Source organism: Equus przewalskii, chromosome 18, assembly GCF_037783145.1.
Source record: "Equus przewalskii isolate Varuska chromosome 18, EquPr2, whole genome shotgun sequence".
Lineage (NCBI taxonomy): Eukaryota > Metazoa > Chordata > Mammalia > Perissodactyla > Equidae > Equus > Equus przewalskii.
In genome coordinates this window covers 44129076-44149585 of record NC_091848.1, presented here as the reverse complement: position 1 = coordinate 44149585, position 20510 = coordinate 44129076, and the positions used below count along the sequence as shown (strand labels likewise).

The 20510-nt window shown below is 38.8% G+C and overlaps 1 protein-coding gene across 3 annotated transcripts in view; it reads right to left on the bottom strand.

Moving 5' to 3' along the window:
* The window catches only part of LSAMP (limbic system associated membrane protein), a 600383-nt gene that overhangs the window by 7930 nt on the left and 571943 nt on the right, over nt 1-20510 (bottom strand). For 2 of the 3 annotated variants that reach the window (XM_070582658.1, XM_070582660.1), the window contains exons 7-8: nt 18709-18744; nt 1000-1032 (exon numbers count right to left, since the gene is read on the bottom strand). The exons of the other annotated variant lie outside the window; for it this stretch is intronic. In XM_070582658.1, the coding sequence (XP_070438759.1) occupies nt 1000-1032; nt 18709-18744 (69 nt within the window). The remainder of the gene's footprint in view (nt 1-999; nt 1033-18708; nt 18745-20510) is intronic. 3 annotated transcript variants of the gene reach the window in all.

Below are 20510 nucleotides of genomic sequence, written 5' to 3'. Positions count from 1 at the left end.
TTCTGTGAGGACTTGTTAGAGTTGTCCTCATAATGAAGGCCCTTTCCTGGGAGTCAGCAACCAAGTGTCCATAATGTCTGTGGCTCTTGGTCACTGGTAAGGTCTAAGTCCCACAAGAATAGATTTTCACTGTTCAGAATAATCTTGGTTGTTTCATCCCCTTTGAGGCTCAAAGAAGAAATCTTCATATGAGACAATTACCAACCCAAGTGGTGGTCATGAGGACTTAAGGAGGGTGGTGTCTGGCCATACAGGTTCCTCTGTGGACCTGGTCTGGGGACGGGCACTGTTAGAGAGTTCTCTTGGACGGGTAAAGATAGCATCTCAGGATTGGTCATTGTTTGCATCTTAGGGTCCATTTCACGAAGCTTTGACCTGATTTCTCTATCTTTGTAGGGAAAGGTATGTGGATTATGTGCCACATGGTTGATGGAGGTATGCGGGGAACTTGGAGGGCACAAAAAGGCAGCTCCTGGGAGATCCCAGTAGCCCAGTGTATTGCAGCCAGAGGAGGTTATATGAAGACCTGCAAGAATGCTGAGGCACAAGGGAATATTAAATGTTTAAGTGCTTCATTTTAGGAGGCCCTGCTCTATTTCCTTTAGCAACATTTCTACTTGAATAGCCAACAAGGGATGATAAAGTAGGCTCTATGTTCCTTCTGAGAGCCCCGTCATTGGGCAGTGAACACTTCCAAAAGTGCAGCTCTGCAAGAATTAACCATGGCATTTAAGGAAAGTGGGAGGGGAGGATAACTTGCTCAGTTCCAGAGATTTAAAAATAAATAACTGTCAAAAGCAATAAAGGAGTCATGGTTTGGATCAGGAGATTTTGTGAAAGAGAAAGTTCACAATTTGGGAAAAATAGTAGCAAATGGGTTATGGAAATTATTATCACAAATTATTGAGATGAAATAAACTCAAATGTAGAAGACCCCAATATAGTGCTGTGAAATCTTAATTTTAACATATAGAAGATAATCAGAAATAAGAACCATACCTTTTTGCTTGAAGTGCACGGTGGTGACAATTTCTAAAAAAGAAACATTTAGCAAAACAAAAACAGATAAAAAATTCTTTATCAATTGAGAATAAGCACAAAGGTAGTCTAGCACTTTCCACTGAAAGGAGAATGAGAGAAAAGGTGGAAAGAACATTCTATTAGGAACACACATTGGCAGAAGTTGAAAGAAAGTCACATGGAAAGAGATTGTTTCGTTGGAACAAATGTTGTACAGTTGGAGGTGGTAAAAACAATTTGCAACCACAAATACTTGATGCTGAATGTTATGTGTGTCAACAAGTACAAGGGCTCTGAATCTGGCATGTGAAAGTACCCTTGACTGTAATTTAGTGGAATGATAGAAAGTCTGACCCCCAGCCTCATCCTACCTTTTTGCCCCTGGTTTGCTCCATTCAAGCCAATTGACCTCCTTGCTTTGCTTCTAATGTGCTAAATCCATTCCAACTCTGAAAACTTTGCTTTCTGTCTCATGTAGTTGGAATGTTCTTCCCCAGGTCACTGCATGGCTCACTAAGTCAATTCATTTATATTTCTGCTGAAATGTCACTAACTCAGGAAAGACTTCTCCCATGGCCTTATCAAAAATGGTGCCCTGTGCTACTTTCTACTCCTTTACCCTGATTTATTAATATTAATAGTACTTATCACTACTTGGCATCATGTTATACATTTCCTTATTTGCTTGTTTAGAATTTCTCTCCTCCATTAGAATATATGCTCCCTGAGGGCAGCAACAGTGTATGTCTTGTCAACCATGGGATCCCAGGTCTAGATTAGATCCTGGCATGAAGTAGGTAATCCATAAATATTTGTTGAATGCATAAATAAATCTCAGGGTTGGAAGAGCTCGTATAGGTCAAATACTTGGATTCCCTTTTAAGTATCCTTATCAACTAAACCACAATACTCTTAGATCTTTAGAAGTAAATATGGACAATTTGAATCTTAGGACTAACTCAATGGTTGGTCAGACGTAGAAGCCCAAACCATGGCTGTGAGATATGGATTTTCTTCTCTGTGAAGGTCAGGAAATAGCCCTGCATCCACGAATAGCATGCTTTCACTAAGGAAGTAAAGTGACTGGACTTTGAAGTCAGAGACAGTCTTTTGAATTGGACATCAAGTCACCTCATTATCTTGCTTGAAACTTGTTCATGCTTTCCTGTGACTTCCAAGATAAAGATCAAAGTCCTTAGTATGGCATCCACGGCTCTGCCTCCTCACCTCTCCAGACTCATTAATGTTTATCATCTCTGCATTCCAGTCCACAAGCCTTGCTTTACTCTCCATGGTACCATGTTTTCTTTGTCGTAGGGCCTATGGCCCAATGATATCTCTACTGGAAATCCCACTCATCCTTCAGAGTTCAGTTATAACTTCCACAGGGAAGTCTTCCTTAGTCTGCTTGGTAAAATTAAGTCCCTTTATTATAAGCTCTGCTCTCCTTCATAACACTCATCTCAGTTCTAATTTCAAATGCATTTGCCTGAGGTTTTGATTAATGCTTGTCTTCACTACTGGACTGTGAGTTCCATGGAAGCAGGGGCTGTGTCTGTTACTGTTCCCTGTTGCAGCACAGCCAATGGATGAAGGCACTCTGAATGCACAATGGGCCAAACAGAGGATCTAGAATCACTGAAATATGAGGAAAATAAATATATGCCAAGCATCCTCTTAACAGAGGATCTGAGACTCTGTTAAAAGAACAGAGAATCTGGATAGCTAAATTCTTTACCCTCTGATGTGGCACAAAAGAGTCAGATTTTCAGAATCAGGTCTGCCAAGTTTCTGAGGTTCAGTGCAATCTATCAATCTCCTCCTTCACAGATTTTCCATTTGTCCATCCAGAGGAGGTCACAAGGAGAAGCCCTCAAACAGCATGCTGTTTTCTGGCACTCTCATGATAGCTATAAGAAGGGCACAATGGTCCTAGTGTCTGACATCTTGAAAATGTTTGGCTACAATTCGGCATTAGCAAAACTATTGTCAGCCATGCTGTTCTTGGGGCAAACTCTGTCTACACGTAAGGACAGTTTCCTGAAGTGGTGAGATACAGGGGTGAGGGAAGCTCAGCATAAATGTTCTTTTGTATCATGACTAATGGTGGACCTCCAGATGATTCTGAAGATGCTCCTGAAGATGCTCCAAGTCATTGGTACCTGCCCTTCTATCCCTGAAGAAGTAGTCTATTACTTGCAGAAGTAACGGAGGTCTTCTGTAGGGAAGTGCCTACAGAAGAATGGAGCTGGATTTCTGCTCCTCTCCCGGCAGGAGCTGGCAACTCATGTCGCTGTCACCCAGAAGTGAAGCTAGGTTCTATCAAGATATGAAACACCAGTCTCTACCTATTGACCACACTGATCATCTGACCACTTATGTTTCAACTGTATATCAAACACACTGCCACTCACTTTCTTTCATAATACCTGCTCTGACAACTTTTCTTTGAAATAAACATTGCCTTAAAAGTTGTTGAAGTTGTAGAGAACGTGCTCATCACAATATGAGGAAACTGAGAGCAAGAGAGGGGCTAATCAGTTACCCAAGGTCACATAGACAGCACGAGGCAGAGCGGAGACTGAAATTCAGGGCTCCCACTTCTCCTGCCAGAACTCTACCCATTATTTCATAATACCCCTCTGGTATTTTTATGAAAATGAGGACATCTAACTATAGTCTATATAACTCTGGGGTCATCACTGGAATGTTTAAATGATTCAATATCGACGGGGGAGAGTTTGGCTCTGCTCTTGTACAAAGTTCAACTTCCCTTCTTTCTCCAGTCAGGCCTTTTGTCTTATCATTCTTTAGAGTTTGTAAGTTTATAATTTATATCTCAGCTCACAGAGTGACGCTCTTCACCCACAGAGGCCTAGATGCCTGGTGGGCCCACCTTTGTGTAAGGAACACTTGGTTTCCTCTGCTCCATCCCTGGTCCACAGGCCTCATGGGAAGAATTCCAAGCAAGTGTTCAGGTGCCTGGGCAGGCAGGAGGACCAACGGTTTCGCTTAAGCTAGAAAATATCACTTAACTTCTCTTTGCTTCAGTTTCATCACTTGTAAAATGAGTTTAATGAACATGCCTCATAAATCCTATCAATTAAATAAATTAATTATCAAACTGTGCTTAGCGTGCTGCCAGACACATAGCAAGTGCTCAAAAAATAAGAGTTGTTGTCAGATTTGTGGTAAAATCCTTCTAGAGAGGATCATCAGTGAAAGTTTGGTGGAAAAAGAGAAAAATATATCTTAACAAGTAAGCCATGGCAGCGTAGGCCCAAAGAATACAATTAAAAAAAAGATCTACTGAGCAACATGGATGAACAACACACTGAGAGATGCTAGCACACTGAGGTGACGAGGAAGCATTGGCTAGGCAGCATTTCGGTTGGAAGAAAACTGGCAATGTGCCTGGGTTACCAGTCACTGGCACAGGCTCAGGTAAGAGTCTTGATGTTCTAAACGAATCTCTTAGGGAACAGGAACTCCCTAATAATTAATTTAAAAGAGTTCATTAAAAGAAGAATTTAGAAACCTTACCCAAATATTATACTCTATGAAGAAAATGTCACAAAAATTCAGATTAAAAATATACATCTGTAGGGCCAGCCCTGTGGCATAATGGTTAAGTCTGGTGCACTCTGCTTGGCAGCCTGGTTTCATGGGTTTGGATCCCAGGCGCCCACCTACACCACTCTTCAGCCATGTTGTGGTGGTGACTGACATATAAAGTGGAGGAAGACCAGCACAGATGTTAGCTCAGAGCTAATCTTCCTCAGTAAAACAAAAAATATATATGTGTATATATATATTTCTCTCTATATGTGTATGTATATATATTTGTATACATACATACATACGTACATACGTATATATATATATGTACGTATGTATTTGCTTGAAGTATCTTTAAAAACCAAACTAGCCTACTAGTTAAATTTTAGGAAGTCCTCCCTATTACAATAAATGAACTAGTTTTTGAAATATTGATGACCTTAAGACTTGGACTTCAAATTGTCTTTAGGACAAGAGGACCGAGTGCTTATTTTGTACTATTATTTCCTACTCATTCTCTTCTGTTGGAATAGAACGTTCTCTTTTAAGGAACAAAATCCTGAATTCTTTTGAGCCCGGCTCTTTGAAACTTGGTTGTGTGCTGCCATCTCGTGGTAATACTAAGACATGTTCTTAAGCGCTGTCTAAAGGAATCACCTTTGTCCACCAGGTGGCAATAGTTGGGGGAAAAAATACAGCAGGCATGAAATGTTTCTTTTCTAAAAGGAGTCTTTCCTGTTCTCACAGATAAGAAAAATTTTTTTTTGGTCCTTAACAACTGAAAATTATTCTTCTTTTTCTAGTGTGAAGGTGATCTCAAGTTCTTGAGTCAGACTGCCTTGCCAGGGATATTATTTTTGTAGAAATTCCCTGGACACGCTCATTAGAATATACCCGAAATCTATGATTTTTATGCCTTTCTGTAACCCTCCTCTTCACATATTGATCTGCTTCAGCAAATACACTTAACAAGTAAGCATGGCAGTGCAGGTCCAAAGAATATAATAAAAAGATCAATTTACTGCAGCAGTACAATGGATAAAACTTTGGGGGAGTCTTGTACATATAGAGAAAGTTTTAGAATTCTCTAGAAGCATTATTGTCATGTGCTTAGATCGTAGCTCCTGATGGGGGGTACAAGGAGGCAATAGAGAAAAGAATGTAATACTAGAAAAGGCAAATACCTTGACAAATTAACTTATGCTAACCTGTCTTTGACTTTTGACTTTGTCTCTTTACACCCAGTCATGTTAGACAAACCTGCAGTGTCACAAAGCTGATTCAGCCTCTCTCGTTGGCACTGGCAGTGTCTTCCTTGTTCACTACTGTACCTTCAGTTCACTACTTCTCTATCACAGAGAAAGTGTCCAATAGATTTGCTGAATAAATATCTGAGTGCATGCATGCATGAATGAATGAATCAATCAATTAATACCTCAAGAGCTGCCCTAGCTAAGGTTCTAGGTAGGGCAAGATTCTGTTCTCCTTTTGGAACCACCATGCCTTAATGCAAAGGCAAAATTATTACTGGGAATTCAGTCATTGGAAGAGCCATATGGGGCCAGGAGGTCGTTTCACCAGTCCCCAAATCCTGGCAGGTAGAAAATTTTCTGGAGGGCCGAGCTTTCTTTCAGAATCCTCACAACTAATGAAAATTTAAACCGTAGAAAATAAAAACTCAAGCTACTTTTTTGTTCAAAGGTCAGAAGATTTATTCTTTCCCTTACCCCTCATGTCCCGTTAGTCTGATTAAGTCTCTCTCCAGAAATTACAGTGAGTGCTGAGAAGGTGAGAGATGCTTCACTGGAAACCCTGCAATTTACAGTTTGGTAGCTCCCTTATTACCTAGGGAAATTTTCATATCTGTTTTTGTGAACAGTTTCGGCATTTTGCCTTCTTTGAGTTCCAGCTGGGAGACAAGATGGTGGCACCACAAATCCATAAGAAGAAATGGCTTTCAGTGCTTTGACTCTTGACAACTTACCTCCAATCCTCTGTTTATAAGCATCCGTTCCAATCCTCAGGTAGCATATGTAGAGTTTTGGAGTTTATATTGTTTGCACAGTTATTTTAATTCCAGGGTGTTTACTTAAACATAAATAGCTTAAACTTTTTAACCTGCCGCAGCCATTTGAACAAGGAAACATCCTCTCTTCTCTTGGGTCAGGCACAACTCTTTCAATAAGACCAGACTTCTAATGTGCCACACGTTTTGAAAATGACATATTAGTAGAGGACTTAAAAGAATTAATAGTGCTTTTTTTTTTTTTCTGATCCAGAATTAGTAAAAGCATGTATTCAGGGCAGAGGGAAGGCACATATTCAATGGGGATTTTATCCTTCTGTTGTCTGTAAAAACTCAGAGAGGAACAGGATCAAAATCCTCAAGAAATTCAACAAAAGAAATGAGGAAGAAGATTCAGTGTGCTTCTCCTCCCTCCCTCATGCATGTCAAGGACCCAAAGCATAAAATCTGTCAGGTCCCTCCATAAGAATTTATGTTTTTTGTGCCCTGAGTTTTATTTGTTGGCCAAGATTTTGAAAAATAAAACCTTTATTATTACAGTAGCTTAAAAGGGGGACATTTTTATTAATTCAATTTTCAAAACCACACTTTGAAAGTTATTCATTTCTTTCTCGAAGGTTTCTCCACTCTGCTCGGAGGTTTTAGGGATTAGTGGTTTCTACTTACAGGTATTATTGTTATTTTTCCTTCTGCCATAGAAAAAGATATGCCTGTGATTTCTCTTTGGATTGTTAGAGTTTTTGATTTTCTCCCACATACTACATTCATGTTGTGTACACCCTAATGCTTAATATTTCTAGACTAATGTTCTCTGAGAATCACAGTAGTCATTCTGGGTCTAGTTTAGGGGGAAAAAGCCAAAACAGAGAAAAAAGTCTAAACCTCAACCTTAAATGAGTCCTGTTTTCTTAGTTCAAAGGTAGACAATTATCCTGACTACTAAGAGAATATGTCAGCCAGGCTGGGAGGACTAAGAAGTCTGAGCACGTCATCAATCTTTGAGAAAGGAAGTTAGCCTTCCTTAGCTAGATTTAGGTCAAAAAGGAATCCTACACGTTACTTTCAAATATATCTAAGGGCCTTTCCTCTTACAGTTGACTGTGACCAGAAACAGACTTCAGACGTCAGGTGTTATTTCAGAGCGGGGGAGAGACATGAAGGATTTACCAGGATATTTGCCACCCTGGGCATATGGTGATAACTCTTTATTGAATGAATGAATAAATTCAAGCCAAAACCAAATGCTGACATAATTTCTCATTATATAATGTGAATAAAATATTTGAGACTCACTCCTTATTCTCATCAATTAGTAGACCAACTCTGTCAACCAAATGTTCTATACTAAAGAGAATCAGAAAAAAAGAAAAAAAAAAAATATATATATATATATATATATTGCTGAGGAAGATCAGCCCTGAGTTAACATCTGTGCCAATCCTCATCTCTTTTATATGTGGGTTGCTGCCACAGCTTGGCTGATGAGTGGTGTAGGTCCGTGCCTGGGATCCGAACCTGCGAACTCAGGCTGCCCAAGTGGGGCATGCTAAACTTAACCACTACACCACGGGGCAAGCCCCAGAAAAAATGTTTTTGAAATAAAAGGTCATTTCATTATAAGCAGAAAAATTTATAAAAGGGAAAATATTAATACACCAGTTAAGAGAGAGAATGTAGGAGCCCCCATATCTGAAAGGACTCTTACTGGAGATCCTGGAGGTGACACAAGGGAAATCTTTTGTAAGATGAGTCGGGTTTGACTTAGGAGCTGGAAGAGCTTCAAGTGTGCTGGTCACTGTGGGGAAAGAACCGGCCAGGGCAGGAGGGCTGCTCCTGGACCTGCCTCTGCTATGACCTTGCGCAAGTCACCGAAACATGCCCAGCCTCAGAGAGGGCAGAAAATAGACAAGAGTTTAGGTGTTTTAAGTTGAATATTTTATAGTACACTGACAGCTTGAACATTCAGACAAAACATTTGTTTATATCATATTAATGACATTATCTCTGAGGACACTATAGACGATCTTTATTTTCTTCTTTATAGTTTCATATATTTTCAAATTCTTCTATAATGAGAATGCATAACATTTATTATCAGAATAGAAAACTATTTATAAAAACAAATCAATGCATTAAAAAAAAACCCTCTAAATCTGGGGAAAAGAAAATAATCAGTTTCTGATTATTTGGCATTGAGTTGACAACATTACAAGGAGAGTGAATTTTTTTCCCCACTTTTTAGTTGGCTGCTTTCATATAGTAAAATCAAAGAGAAGCCAAGACAGGTGAGGCCTAATTTCTATAAGGAACATAGTCTTAACAGCGTGAAGTGACAATGCAATAAAAAATGTATTATATGGGTTTATGAGGTCCTTGTGACTGTAGGCTTGATGTAATTGCCCTGTAGAGTAAGCATGGATGCATGATTCGGCTTTAACTGTTACGTGCTCTGCTGGGTGGCGATACGGATTGTTACAGAAAGTGCGGTCTCACTAAGCACTCCCAACATAAAGAGAGGCCTTCATTAAGTTTCTTACAGCGAGTCAGCTTTCTCAAATCCTGCAGGTTTCTTATGTAGCCTGAGAGGTTTAATTTTTAATAATCAATGAATTAAAATGTTAGAGAATGCCCAAGAGGCTAAGTTTAATAAAGGGGCTTCCCTGGGCCACTTCACCTAAAAATGCGTATAAGATTAGAAAAACTCCAGAAGTAAATTTATTTGAATCACCTGTCAGTAAGATACAGCACCAGACAAGTAGTTTCCGTCTTAAAGAGAAACAAATGCTTCTGCCCTCGTGTCTAGAATGCACCCATTGCACCTGTGGGCACAATCTTGGCTTTTTGCCCCTTATTGGAATTAAAGACCAGTCACCTCATTTAATACAGAATTGCCTCCCAACCCCAAATCTACTTAGTTGTTGATGCAAAGTAGATTATATTTTCCATGGTTAAAAACATACATTTTATGTATATTTTAAAGCATTTTGTGCCTTCATTTATTTGACTTGCTAAAAAGGATAAAAGCAGAGGTTTGCATTGGTCTCTAGAGATTTTCATGCTTTCTGGTTTTCTTCCTCTCTTTCCATTTCCCAGCCCTAAGTTGTGAATTGCAGATCCGTTTTAGAATACATTTTAGATTTAAATCCTAAGGGATTCAAGACTGTCTTTAATCCGTGTAATGTGTATTTTCATTTTGTATGTTTCAAAATCAAAAACATTCAAATATCATGAAATAAGGTAACTGGCCTGCAGAATTTGAATGCAGAGATAACAAGTGAATTTGTGAAATTTCCTGGGATTTTAAGGCTCTTGGAAATAAGAAGATAAGGGATTTAAAAAAATGGCAGTATGCTCTGAGTTACTCTTGGACCTACGTCAATGGCACTAACTACCACAGTGTAGACCGTGATAAAGGTGGGTCTGCTGTGGACTTTTCCCAGGGACTTTATTATTTGGGATGCCAGGATAGCTCAGTTATTTATCTGTGACTCCTGCTGTGTCACTGACTCCAAATATAACATCATCGTCAGGTTCTGGAGCAACTCCTGGAAAATACTGATGCCCCTTACAACCTGGCCATTCTCACAATTAAAATAAAAGCCCATCATCAAACCTCCCTGTTGAGAGGCTGAAAGTTTTCTTTAGGTGTTCTGCCAGATAATAGGCCTTCAGTATCCTCCAGAAAACTCCCCCTGCAGAGAGCTACCTACCACACATTGTACAGCATTAGGGACGAGTCTGCACGGTTAAGCCAACAGGTGCTCTTTCTTGCCCTAAAAGTGTAACAGAGGTGGAAAAGTCGATCCCCTTTCTTTTAACTCCATTGGTTTATCACATTTCTTTTTTAAATAGGCCAGATACAAATGAAAAGAAGTAGGGAAAAATTGTTTTTTCTTTTCAGATTTTTAAAATTAATTAGACAATGTTGTTTAGCTCTTTCTGGATGCTAGATCTTTGTACGTACATGTTCTGCCCGTCTCTCTTTTCTCTCCTTTCCCCCTTTTAAACTTCACTTTCACCTGGAAGCCTTCCCTGAGCAGTCCATGCTAGCTCTGGCACCCCGTTTTGTGTGCCCCAAATACTGCCTAGGTGTCCTAAGCTTAGGAAAGTCTCTTATATTGTTAACTCATCATCTACTGCTGCATCTAGTCTGGAAGCTCTGTGAGCACACATGCCATGTCTGGCTTCTTCTCCAGCCATTCCCAAGACCCAGTTCAGAGCTTGACACATAGAAAACACCAGGTTGGTAATTTTTGAGTGATTAAATGGTGTAATCAAAATATCATGCATTGTCAAACAAAAACCTGGGCCATAAACAAGTTTGCACTGCCCATCAAGAATGAAGACCTTTTCTTGTGTTCCTAATGGTTAGAAATCATAAGGAAAAGAAAATGTGAATTCTAAAAGAAACTCTACAAAGCAAAAGCAAGTGGAGACTACATCTAAATGCAGAGCAAGAAGTCATACTATTAATTGAATGACTTACAGTGAGAGGGTTGATTCTCTAAAAGAAGAACAACCTCTAATGAGTGAGATCAGCTCCTCTTTCTCATCACCTCCACACTAAGCAGCTTTCAACGATCAACTTACCTGTGCTCTGGAACTCCAGGGAGGAAAGTCGAATAAATCTCCCAACTTACTCTCTAGCTTACAATTCAGCATAGATGTGCAAGCTACTGCTTGTTTTTTTCTTTTCTTTTCTTTACGTTGTTTCTGCTTTCCAAACATTCCCCTGCTTCCAAGTCACACAAAATCCACACGTGTAGTTGAGAAAGCTTTTTAGAACAGCCAAGCAACTTTCCAACATAGAACATGGCTGGGAATGCTTGGTGCTGTGTGGGCTACAGAGGATGGGATGGTGCACAGAACAGACACTCAGCCAAGGCACAGTTATTTTCTATGTTGTTGGTTTTTTTAACACAAGATGCTACCCTTGCCCCAAACAAGGTCCACCTACGCAGTTAAAAAAGTCATACTGGAATTGCAAGGTTTGGAAGGTGAGTGGTTGTCAGAATCTGTGTTGTGAGTATGGGGCAGATAAAGTAGAATGGATGAGAGCTATGACTTGTAGTAAAGATACTCTGTTAGTGGTAATGTCTGGGTGTTAAAACATACATATGTGTTACAGAGCTGTGGGAAGCATTTTCTTTTGCAATCAGCACAGCGATAAGCAAAACAGTGTAGTAAACTACAGTGGTGCTTGGCTCCCCAGGGTCCAATTAGAAAGCATGATAAACGACGTGTAAGGTCTCTCCCCCTACTGATTTGTGGTGGCTGTAAGTTGACAATTCCCCATGGGGTCCTAGTGAGTGGTCTGCCTACTCCTATCATACATCGGGGTACATATGAACACCATAAATTGGAATTTCAAACTCATTATGTCATGCTGTGTTCTTACTTGGCAGGTGTGTTTCTTTACAGCAGTACACAAGGAGAGATGGAAGGTGGGAACACTTAATCTGATTTTTTTTCCCCACTGGAGGCACGCATTTAATTTAATATCTACAAATGACTTGTGATGATGAAAGACTATTGTGAGGATAGAGTGCCTGGATAACGGAAGTCGTTATTAAGGTTAATTTGTATCTTGCCTCTTCAAAAGTAGATGTTTCCTCCAGATAGATAGGAATAGCTTTGTGGTGCTTGCATGGCTGGCAACCAGTGTTTAGAAGTGAAGGCTAATATGATGAAAACTTTTCTTTTGGTTTTATTTGAAAGATGTCAAAGACGAAATATATATGTAATGCATGGTGAATACGGTGGAAAATGTTGAGAAAAAGAAAATCAAGGAATAAAGATGGTGGAAATAAGAATTTCAGGCGAAAAGGAGAAAGCCAAGAGGCAGACTAAAATTCAAGTTTATAGTTTTGGGGGGCTATGATATAACATTTGTCAGGGGCTGAGACTGTATTGATGATTGAATTCTTGGAAGAATATGTATTCTTTCATTCCTTTTGAGTCTAAGTAGTGCCATTTCCTTTAAGTATTCTTGCTTCATACAATGTCTCTGAATCTGGAGCAAAGCCCCGAAAGAAAGGACCTCCTTCCTGGGTGCAACCAGCAATGTTCCTCACCGTAAACTGCTACCCTCCTGCTAAATGGCACACTGGTGCAAACACCAAGGCCAACACTGCCCTGGGTGCACTGTGAAGACTAGAGGGGCCTGCATCAGCATTTTCTGCCCGTTCAAGATCCTGGTCTCCTCACCCTTTGGAGCAGCATGCCAACATTTTCTGCTGCAAATCTCACTGAGCTCTTCTTAGGCAGCTTTATTCCTTTTAATTAAAAAGACAAGGCTGTCAATTACTTAAACTTAATCCCCAAATGTAATTGTTACTTTGAAAGATATTTTTTCCCATAAAGCTCATAGAAGAGAAATATTTCCATCAAATTAAAATTTAGTGAGAGCGTGGATATTCAAAAAAATTTTCATCTTCAATTCCCTGCTGGCTCTAGAAATCCAAATAGCACAGCAAGGCCTAAGTCTAGGGAGAACGGCAGGAAAGGCTGACTGGAGGAAGCAGATCCAGGCTAAGAAAATAGGAAAAGGCATTAGAAAAGAGTCCCAGTACTAAAAATTCTCCTACCTTTCAATTGATGCTGTAGGATTTTTAGCCATTTAGCTGGAAGCTACATGTAAATTCTGAGAGAGGTAACACTTCTAAGCCACTGCTGGACATTTAAATAATAGTGTGAATAAATTGCAGATTTATTCTTGCTAGCAAAATTTAACAGGGAGAGAACAAGATCTGTCTAGGAAATAGAGCAGAAGGAAGAATGGAGAGGGGAGTAGAGTAAGACACGGAAATAGATTGAACAAAGAGAAGTGCCTGTTACATTGGGTTGGGCCACCTACTCTAGTTGGATCTAAATCACTGGACTGGCAGGTGAAGTATTGATTCCAGGTGAAGTATTGGCATATCTATCCCACTTGGTTCTCAACCACTAAAGAAAATCAAGAGGCGATCAGACTGTTGTTCCCAGTAAAGGAGACAGGGGATGGTTATCAGGTATTAATGTCAACTCTTAATTATCTTCATGGGTATTAATCAGGGCTCATGATTTTGCTGTAAATTTGTGTTGACATGGCTACCTAAGTTCCACCAGTGAAAACAAGGCCCTTGTTTCCACCAGCTAGTGGGAGAGGAGAGATATATTTAAAAACTGAAACTTTTCCTAGAACACATTTTAAACCTTTAACCAGGAAAAAGGGCAGGTTCTTTACACTGATGACTTTGGATTAGTGCGACAGGTGGTATTGTGCACAACGGGTATGCACTGATATGTGTGTGTGTGTGTGTGCTCATGCCACAGTATAGGAAACTGTGCAACTTGCAGCTTCTCTTAAGTGTAGTATTATGATATTGGTGAAAAAGGCTTTTTATTGGCCTTTGGATGCTTCTGTATTTAAACTTGTTAGCAGTGTGGCATTTCAGATGTCCCTGTAATCCACGTCACACTATGATAAAGCCACACTGAACTTAGATGTACTTAGTATCCAGGCCATATGAAAGAAGTACATCTTTAAGTATCAGAACTTTAAAAAATTATAAGAAATATGTGTTTCTGAATGTGATTGTTTTAAACTCAATATGCTGTTTTTCTAGTAACTTGAAGCTCTCTTTTATATATTATTTAAAAAACCACTTTGAGCTTGTAGGCATGAAAAATATAATTTCTTTCCCATTTCACAGTTGGAAAAACTGAATTAAAGAGAACAATGCTAGTAATTATCCATGATTAATAGAGGTATGTATGTAAATCAGCCTGAATAAGTGTGTGAAATTAGATGTGCCGATGCCAGATAGCTCTGCTCGTGTTTTTTAAAGATGAATGCTTTCATATCAAACTCTGTGTGAGATGAGCATTCATTTCTGCATGTTGAATATATTTGGCAATGGCCTTTTAAAGTGTATGGGTATTAAGGTAGCTGAGTATTATATATTATAAGCACTACAATACATAAAATAAATTAGATGAGTGTTTAAAATTCATTAGACAGACACATATCTAAGGAACATGAATGCATATGTAGTGGTTATTTATAATGTACTGTAAATTTATATATGTGCCTGGGTGCAGCAAGGAGTAGACTGGAATTTGGGTGTACTTTGATGATTAAAAAGTGTGGGAGAAGGTGATGTTAGTTTCTTAAGATGTGGGGATTATTTGAGTTAATACATGCAAAAGCCCTTGGAACTCTGTTGGTACATGAGAGGCCCACTATCTGTGTTAGCTGTTATTATTATTATTAACATTGCCATTATTATTAGACAAGATGAAACTGCTGTTATAATAAGGAGCTGAAAAGAGGCATCTTCTTATTGATACCTGGGATAATATCCCACAGAAAATAAATGAAATTGTAGGGATTGTCCAGTCATCTTCATAGCACGTGAAAGTTCTAGGATTTTTCTCCCAGTTTTCCTTCCATCCCAGTGGAGTCTGATTTTGAGAGCCCATTTCCGGGAGTGCCAGGTGAGGGCAGGTATATCTCTTCCTCCCGCTGTAGATAGAATCTGGCTGTTCTGATGCCAGGCCTGCCCACACCACCAGTCTCCCAAACTTCAAATTTCTGCGAGCCTGGTTTGTTTGTGGGTTGGATTTTAATCCTTTTTTAACTTTAATTTTGGGGGGTTTTGTTTTCAGAGAAAGCTTTAGACAGCTGTATTAATCATGCAAACCCAGCCATGTGCAATGTGTTTTATCAATGGAAAAACAGGAACTGAATGGCAAGCAGCTGTGAACAAACCCAGTGCAACGCCTGAACCTGGAAGATAATCTCAACATTTCCCAAACCTACTCGCCACACGGGGTTAGTGAATGGAAAGGCTGTTCACTTGGGATAAATAATCAGATGGGAGGCAAACAAGTGAGATGCATTCTGGGGTTATTAATTTTTTTTAAAGTTGCAGAGATGAGAGGATGGGCTGGTTGAGACCAGAGAGCCCCAAGCTCAAGGGAACTCTTCACTTGAGGCTGATAAAAACAAAACAATGGCAGGTTGTCTTGTCCTTTTCTTTCACTTCATTTTAACTTTCTGAGGCTAGTTTTGTCACCCCATTTTGAACCCGCAGTCCTTCCAAATGTGAGGGCATCTCTAGATGCACTCCCTTCATGAAGGGCTGTGCACAGGTAAGCTTATGGGCAGGGGCAGAGAGCAATGTTTCCCAGGATCCAGAGGCCTCAGGAAATGATCTGAGCCTAACACAGTGAGAAAAGTTCCCTCAGACATTTAGAGACGACTCTTTCCTCATTTTACAATTCAGTGGATTTTCTGCCGGGATACAGTCAGGGGTAGTTATGCAAATATATGCAATTCAGGACTCATTTCAGAATGAATAAACCTAAATTAAAATTAATGGGAAAAAACACCTATCAGAAACAGATCAAAGAGGGAGCACTCTTTATTTTATTTATTTATATATATCTTTTAAATTAAGGAGGAGGGAAGCCCACCAATTTTTTTGTTTTGTTTTTGGTAGAATAGGAAAGGACATTTGAAAATTTCTGGTTGGCCACGGACAATACTAATTATCCTTTGGTGTAATTTCAGCCATATTATTATCACTGCAGAAAATCAAGCAATATGATAAAGGAAACCCAAGGGAAATACATTTGATTTATTGAGCCTTGTTTTTGTTTAATCACAGCTTGAAGGGCTTTGGGACTGCTTTCCTGCTGCGACTCTGCTGTTCATCCCCAGTCAGCTTGATGAGCCATGTAGAGTGGGGGTAGGAGGAGAGACCCTCCAAAGAGAAATATTAACAACGGAGCAGCTGAAATTCAACATGTATTTCTGTTATTGGAAAGTAGGAGGGAAAGCTCTCTTTCTTACGATGGGAGGACAGAAAAGGACCTTTGGGACTTTCTCCTTCTTTCAAAATACCTTAAGGAAATTAATTGGTTCAAATCCTTCAGGCCATTTGCATCAACCAACTGCTTATAGACATCTGAACACTTCAGGGTTGAAATGTAGGATTCTACATAGATGACGACAATATACAATATTTAATTAAGTGAAGGTTTTTGTGTTTTAGTTATGACTATAGTGAGTCAGGCATGCTTTTCATAGATATTTTGGTACCTAGGTGGCACTATAAAAAGAATTAAGGATCCCACATGTTAGTATTTTTTTCCAGGGGAAGACAGTATTTCACATGGGTTGCCATCTTGACTGGAAAGACTGGGAAAGGGATTTGACAGCTACAAAGTTAAAGTCCTTGTAAGGAACTGGGAACTTAAGAGGGCACTATCTTTCTATGCCAACCTCTCACACCAGCTATCCCGTCTCCATGAACAGCTTTTCAATTTCTACCAGCAGAAGCCCAAGGTATTAGTAGTAAGATAAACTATATTCTCTAAAACTATTGGATCTAAGGAGGCTATCTACAGTCTACCTACAACGTAAAATCAAACTAGGGTCATTCTCCAATCAACAATTCAGTGTGTGCGAAAATATCAAGTTCAATAAAATTCCACATGCTCCATCTCTGGTCCAGACTGTTTTTCAATATCCAACAGATGTCCTTTGTGAACAGTGTCTGGCTTCATTTTGTTCAATGTTACATGTATCATAAAGCATGATCAGATAAAATATTTGAGTTTGTGGCTGCAGAACTGCTCTCACAAAGGCCATCTCCAGTCATAGTGACAAAGCTCATCTTGATGGAGCAAGACTTCTTTGAAAATGTTATACATCGGGACAAATGTGTATGTGTGTATTTGTCACATCAAGATATTTGCAAGATGGCAACATGATAAAATGGTGTCAATCTCTGCAGCAACACTAGACGATAAGTGTCTTAAAATAATTGTGGCATGGCAGGAATTCAAAATGGGATATTTTCCGTGAACAGTTAGCTTCATGTCAAGCTTAAAAAACAGGCACATTTTAACAGTTATTTTTAGTGGCTGGGATAAGAAACAGATTTCATTAATGTTTTCAGAAAGGATTTTATTCAACAGAGTTCTAAAAATAGTTTGGATCCTTCTTAAAATTTAAGAATAACTCTTTTATTAAGATGTCTAATTGGTCCTCGAAACCTTGCAATCCTCATTTCAAAATAATTAAAATAAGTTTGCATATATGTGAATACATACATATGCAAAGCATTGCATTATTGATATTCTGAATATCTACATCCAATTCTGGCCTAATTTTTAGTATGGACAAGTGTTAATGAAACATGATCTGTCTTCAAATTTATAAAATAGCAGCTTCTACCTTTAATTCTGAGCACATTTCCTTTATAGTGTATACGATAACCTTGTTTAATTGGATTTATTTTTTCCACACTAGGCCCTGCATGGCCTACTTTCCATTTTTTCTCAGGTCTTTGAGTGTTATTTGCAAATCACTTTTCTGGAATTTAATTTCAATGGTAGGTTGGTTTCATTTTGGGTCTTTTTGTATTGTTTTCATTTTATTTGCCAATTTGCCTTTAAATAGCCTTAAGCTAGAAGGTTGGGGCTGTAACTTGCGTCTAAATATGATGTAGGAGGCAAAATTTAATTTGAGTGTGTAGAAAGTTTTATGAAAAGGAATACAGGATGACTACCTTGTTTTTCCATTTGTGTTTTCTAAAATAGTTGTGTTTGAAAGGCAAAGCCCCAAATTGGCCAAGATTTTAAGAAAAAGTAATGTCCTTGTGATCCAATTGAGTTCAACTTTTGGCGGTAGATAAACTCACTTTTACAAGTAATACCCATGACCTCAGATTCTGATTTTATAAGCCTCCAAATATGAGGTAGTCAGTTAGAGGATCTGTATTTTTATGAGCTACAGAATTTAACTGGTTGTGTTCCAAATATGTGAGTTCATAGGTACCTGTAATACATACTAATTAAAGAAAAAATTGCTTCCTGAGTTTAGCATAGTCTCCCCAACTACTGACCAACTTGAAGTTAAGTCAGGTGACAGATCTGTTACATGCTTATCAACGGTGTGGGGGCGATTGGCTTTCTTTTGAAGTTTCAAGGAAAAAAGGATTCCTACTGTATGTGAATTTTGTGGATGTGTCTCCCCCTTTGTGCATTTTGCACATCATAGATGATGGAGAATGACCCAGCAACAGAGCTACAGAGATAAAAATTATACTGACCTTGAATGGGGTGGGGGATTGTGGGTAAAACACGCTCTAAAGGGGAAAAAATAGTAAGCATCACGGAGAGTTTAGATATAAAGATATATGCATATATTTATCTTACTCATGTTTAACTACTCAGACAACTATAAAACAGATGAATGTCTATGCCTATAGGATTATATCTGCCATAAAACATTTGTCTGTTCTTCTTCCCAACACTAAAGTAGCAATGAACTATTAGTAAAATTTAAAATCCAAAGCCTTTAAAAAAAAATGCAGCTGGAATAGGGGACAACATCCTATTATGATAATCCTACAAACAGGATCCTGTGCTGGCAAAATCCACTACCAAAATAACAGATTTTTTGGAGGGCTGTGGTTGACAGTATTTAAATTAGTAATGACCAAATTCAGGTCATGCATCTCGGTCCTGGTTCTGGTCTCTTTAACTCATGAAGGATGGACCTATGGCAGCTAAGGACTCCTTTCCTCTCCCTAAGCCCTACAGTTCATATCAGCTTTAGCCAAGCATCTGAAAAATTTATTTTGGGAAATACTAATTCAACTTCTCCCTCAGGTTTTTACTTCCATATTACTGATATCAGTGCAAGAGTAATGCCAGGGTAATAAGGTTCTTGGCATAATATAATTTTATTTTTAGTCTTTTCCTTAATCCCACCTTCTTGTGATAATACAATCTCACTCGAAACTTATCAACCAATCAAATTTGCCTGATGATGAGTCCTGTTGAGTAATAAGAAGTGTTATTCTTTTGAACAGTAGGGTCTTAGGTTATGAGTCCCTCACAGTCCCATCCCCAAGCTGCTGACCATAAATTGAATGTGCTGACAGAGTTCAGGCTTTAAGATAGCCTCTATTTGTCTCATCAAAACCCAGGTTTAACTCTAAATCCTCCTCTGAGGCTCTTTCAGACAGGTAGAATGGTGCATTAGGGAAAGGATGTATTACTTACTACTCTCAAACCCAATAGTGTAATATAATCATCACACAGCTTTCTACATTCCTCCTAGTAGCTTGGTTAAATAAAGACCAACGATAAATCAAAATCAACAAAAATAAAAACCATAAAGAGAAAAGCATAGGTGCACATTCAAATTTGATCTGCCTGCCATCTTGTACCATACACTTAGAAAGAGTAGATTTTGTCTGGAATTTGGGCACTCAGTACATCTAGACACTGAGAAAACCCAGTCTCCTTGTAGAGTGAACTTTTCTCTAGCTTGGCTGAAACTTACAGCTTAAATGCCAAAGTTTCCTAAGTGCATTAAGATGGAACAAGTCAATAACAGCATAGTGAACAATTGTGTCTTAGTTAGACAACTGTCAAGTAGAAAAATGGTTTAAACCTCCACTGGTTATTTGGTATTAAGTTTCCAGCTTTGAAAATAAACAGCTAAACTGCTTTCAGCATTTATGTAGCAGTTGGAGACCACTGTCCCATATGATACTCTATCTACTGTATTTTATTTTTATTATTACTATTATTATTCAGACTGTTTAAATGACTCAGCTTAATATTTTCTCATCATACTGTTCACAGCTGGGTAAATGCACTCTGCCCTCATTTCCACAAGACCATTTATATTGCTAAACCATCTCACCCACCCTCCTTTCATCGCCTTTTCAGCTGTTTCCCAGCTTGTTATTACCATCATAGCTCCACCCTGTTATCATCATCTTAGCTCTATCACACCCCATTAGTTATCTCATTCTCTTAATTCCATCCTACTGATTTATCATTCCTTAGATGCTTCCCCATCCCAGCTTTTTAATCCTTATTCTTTCACCATCATTCT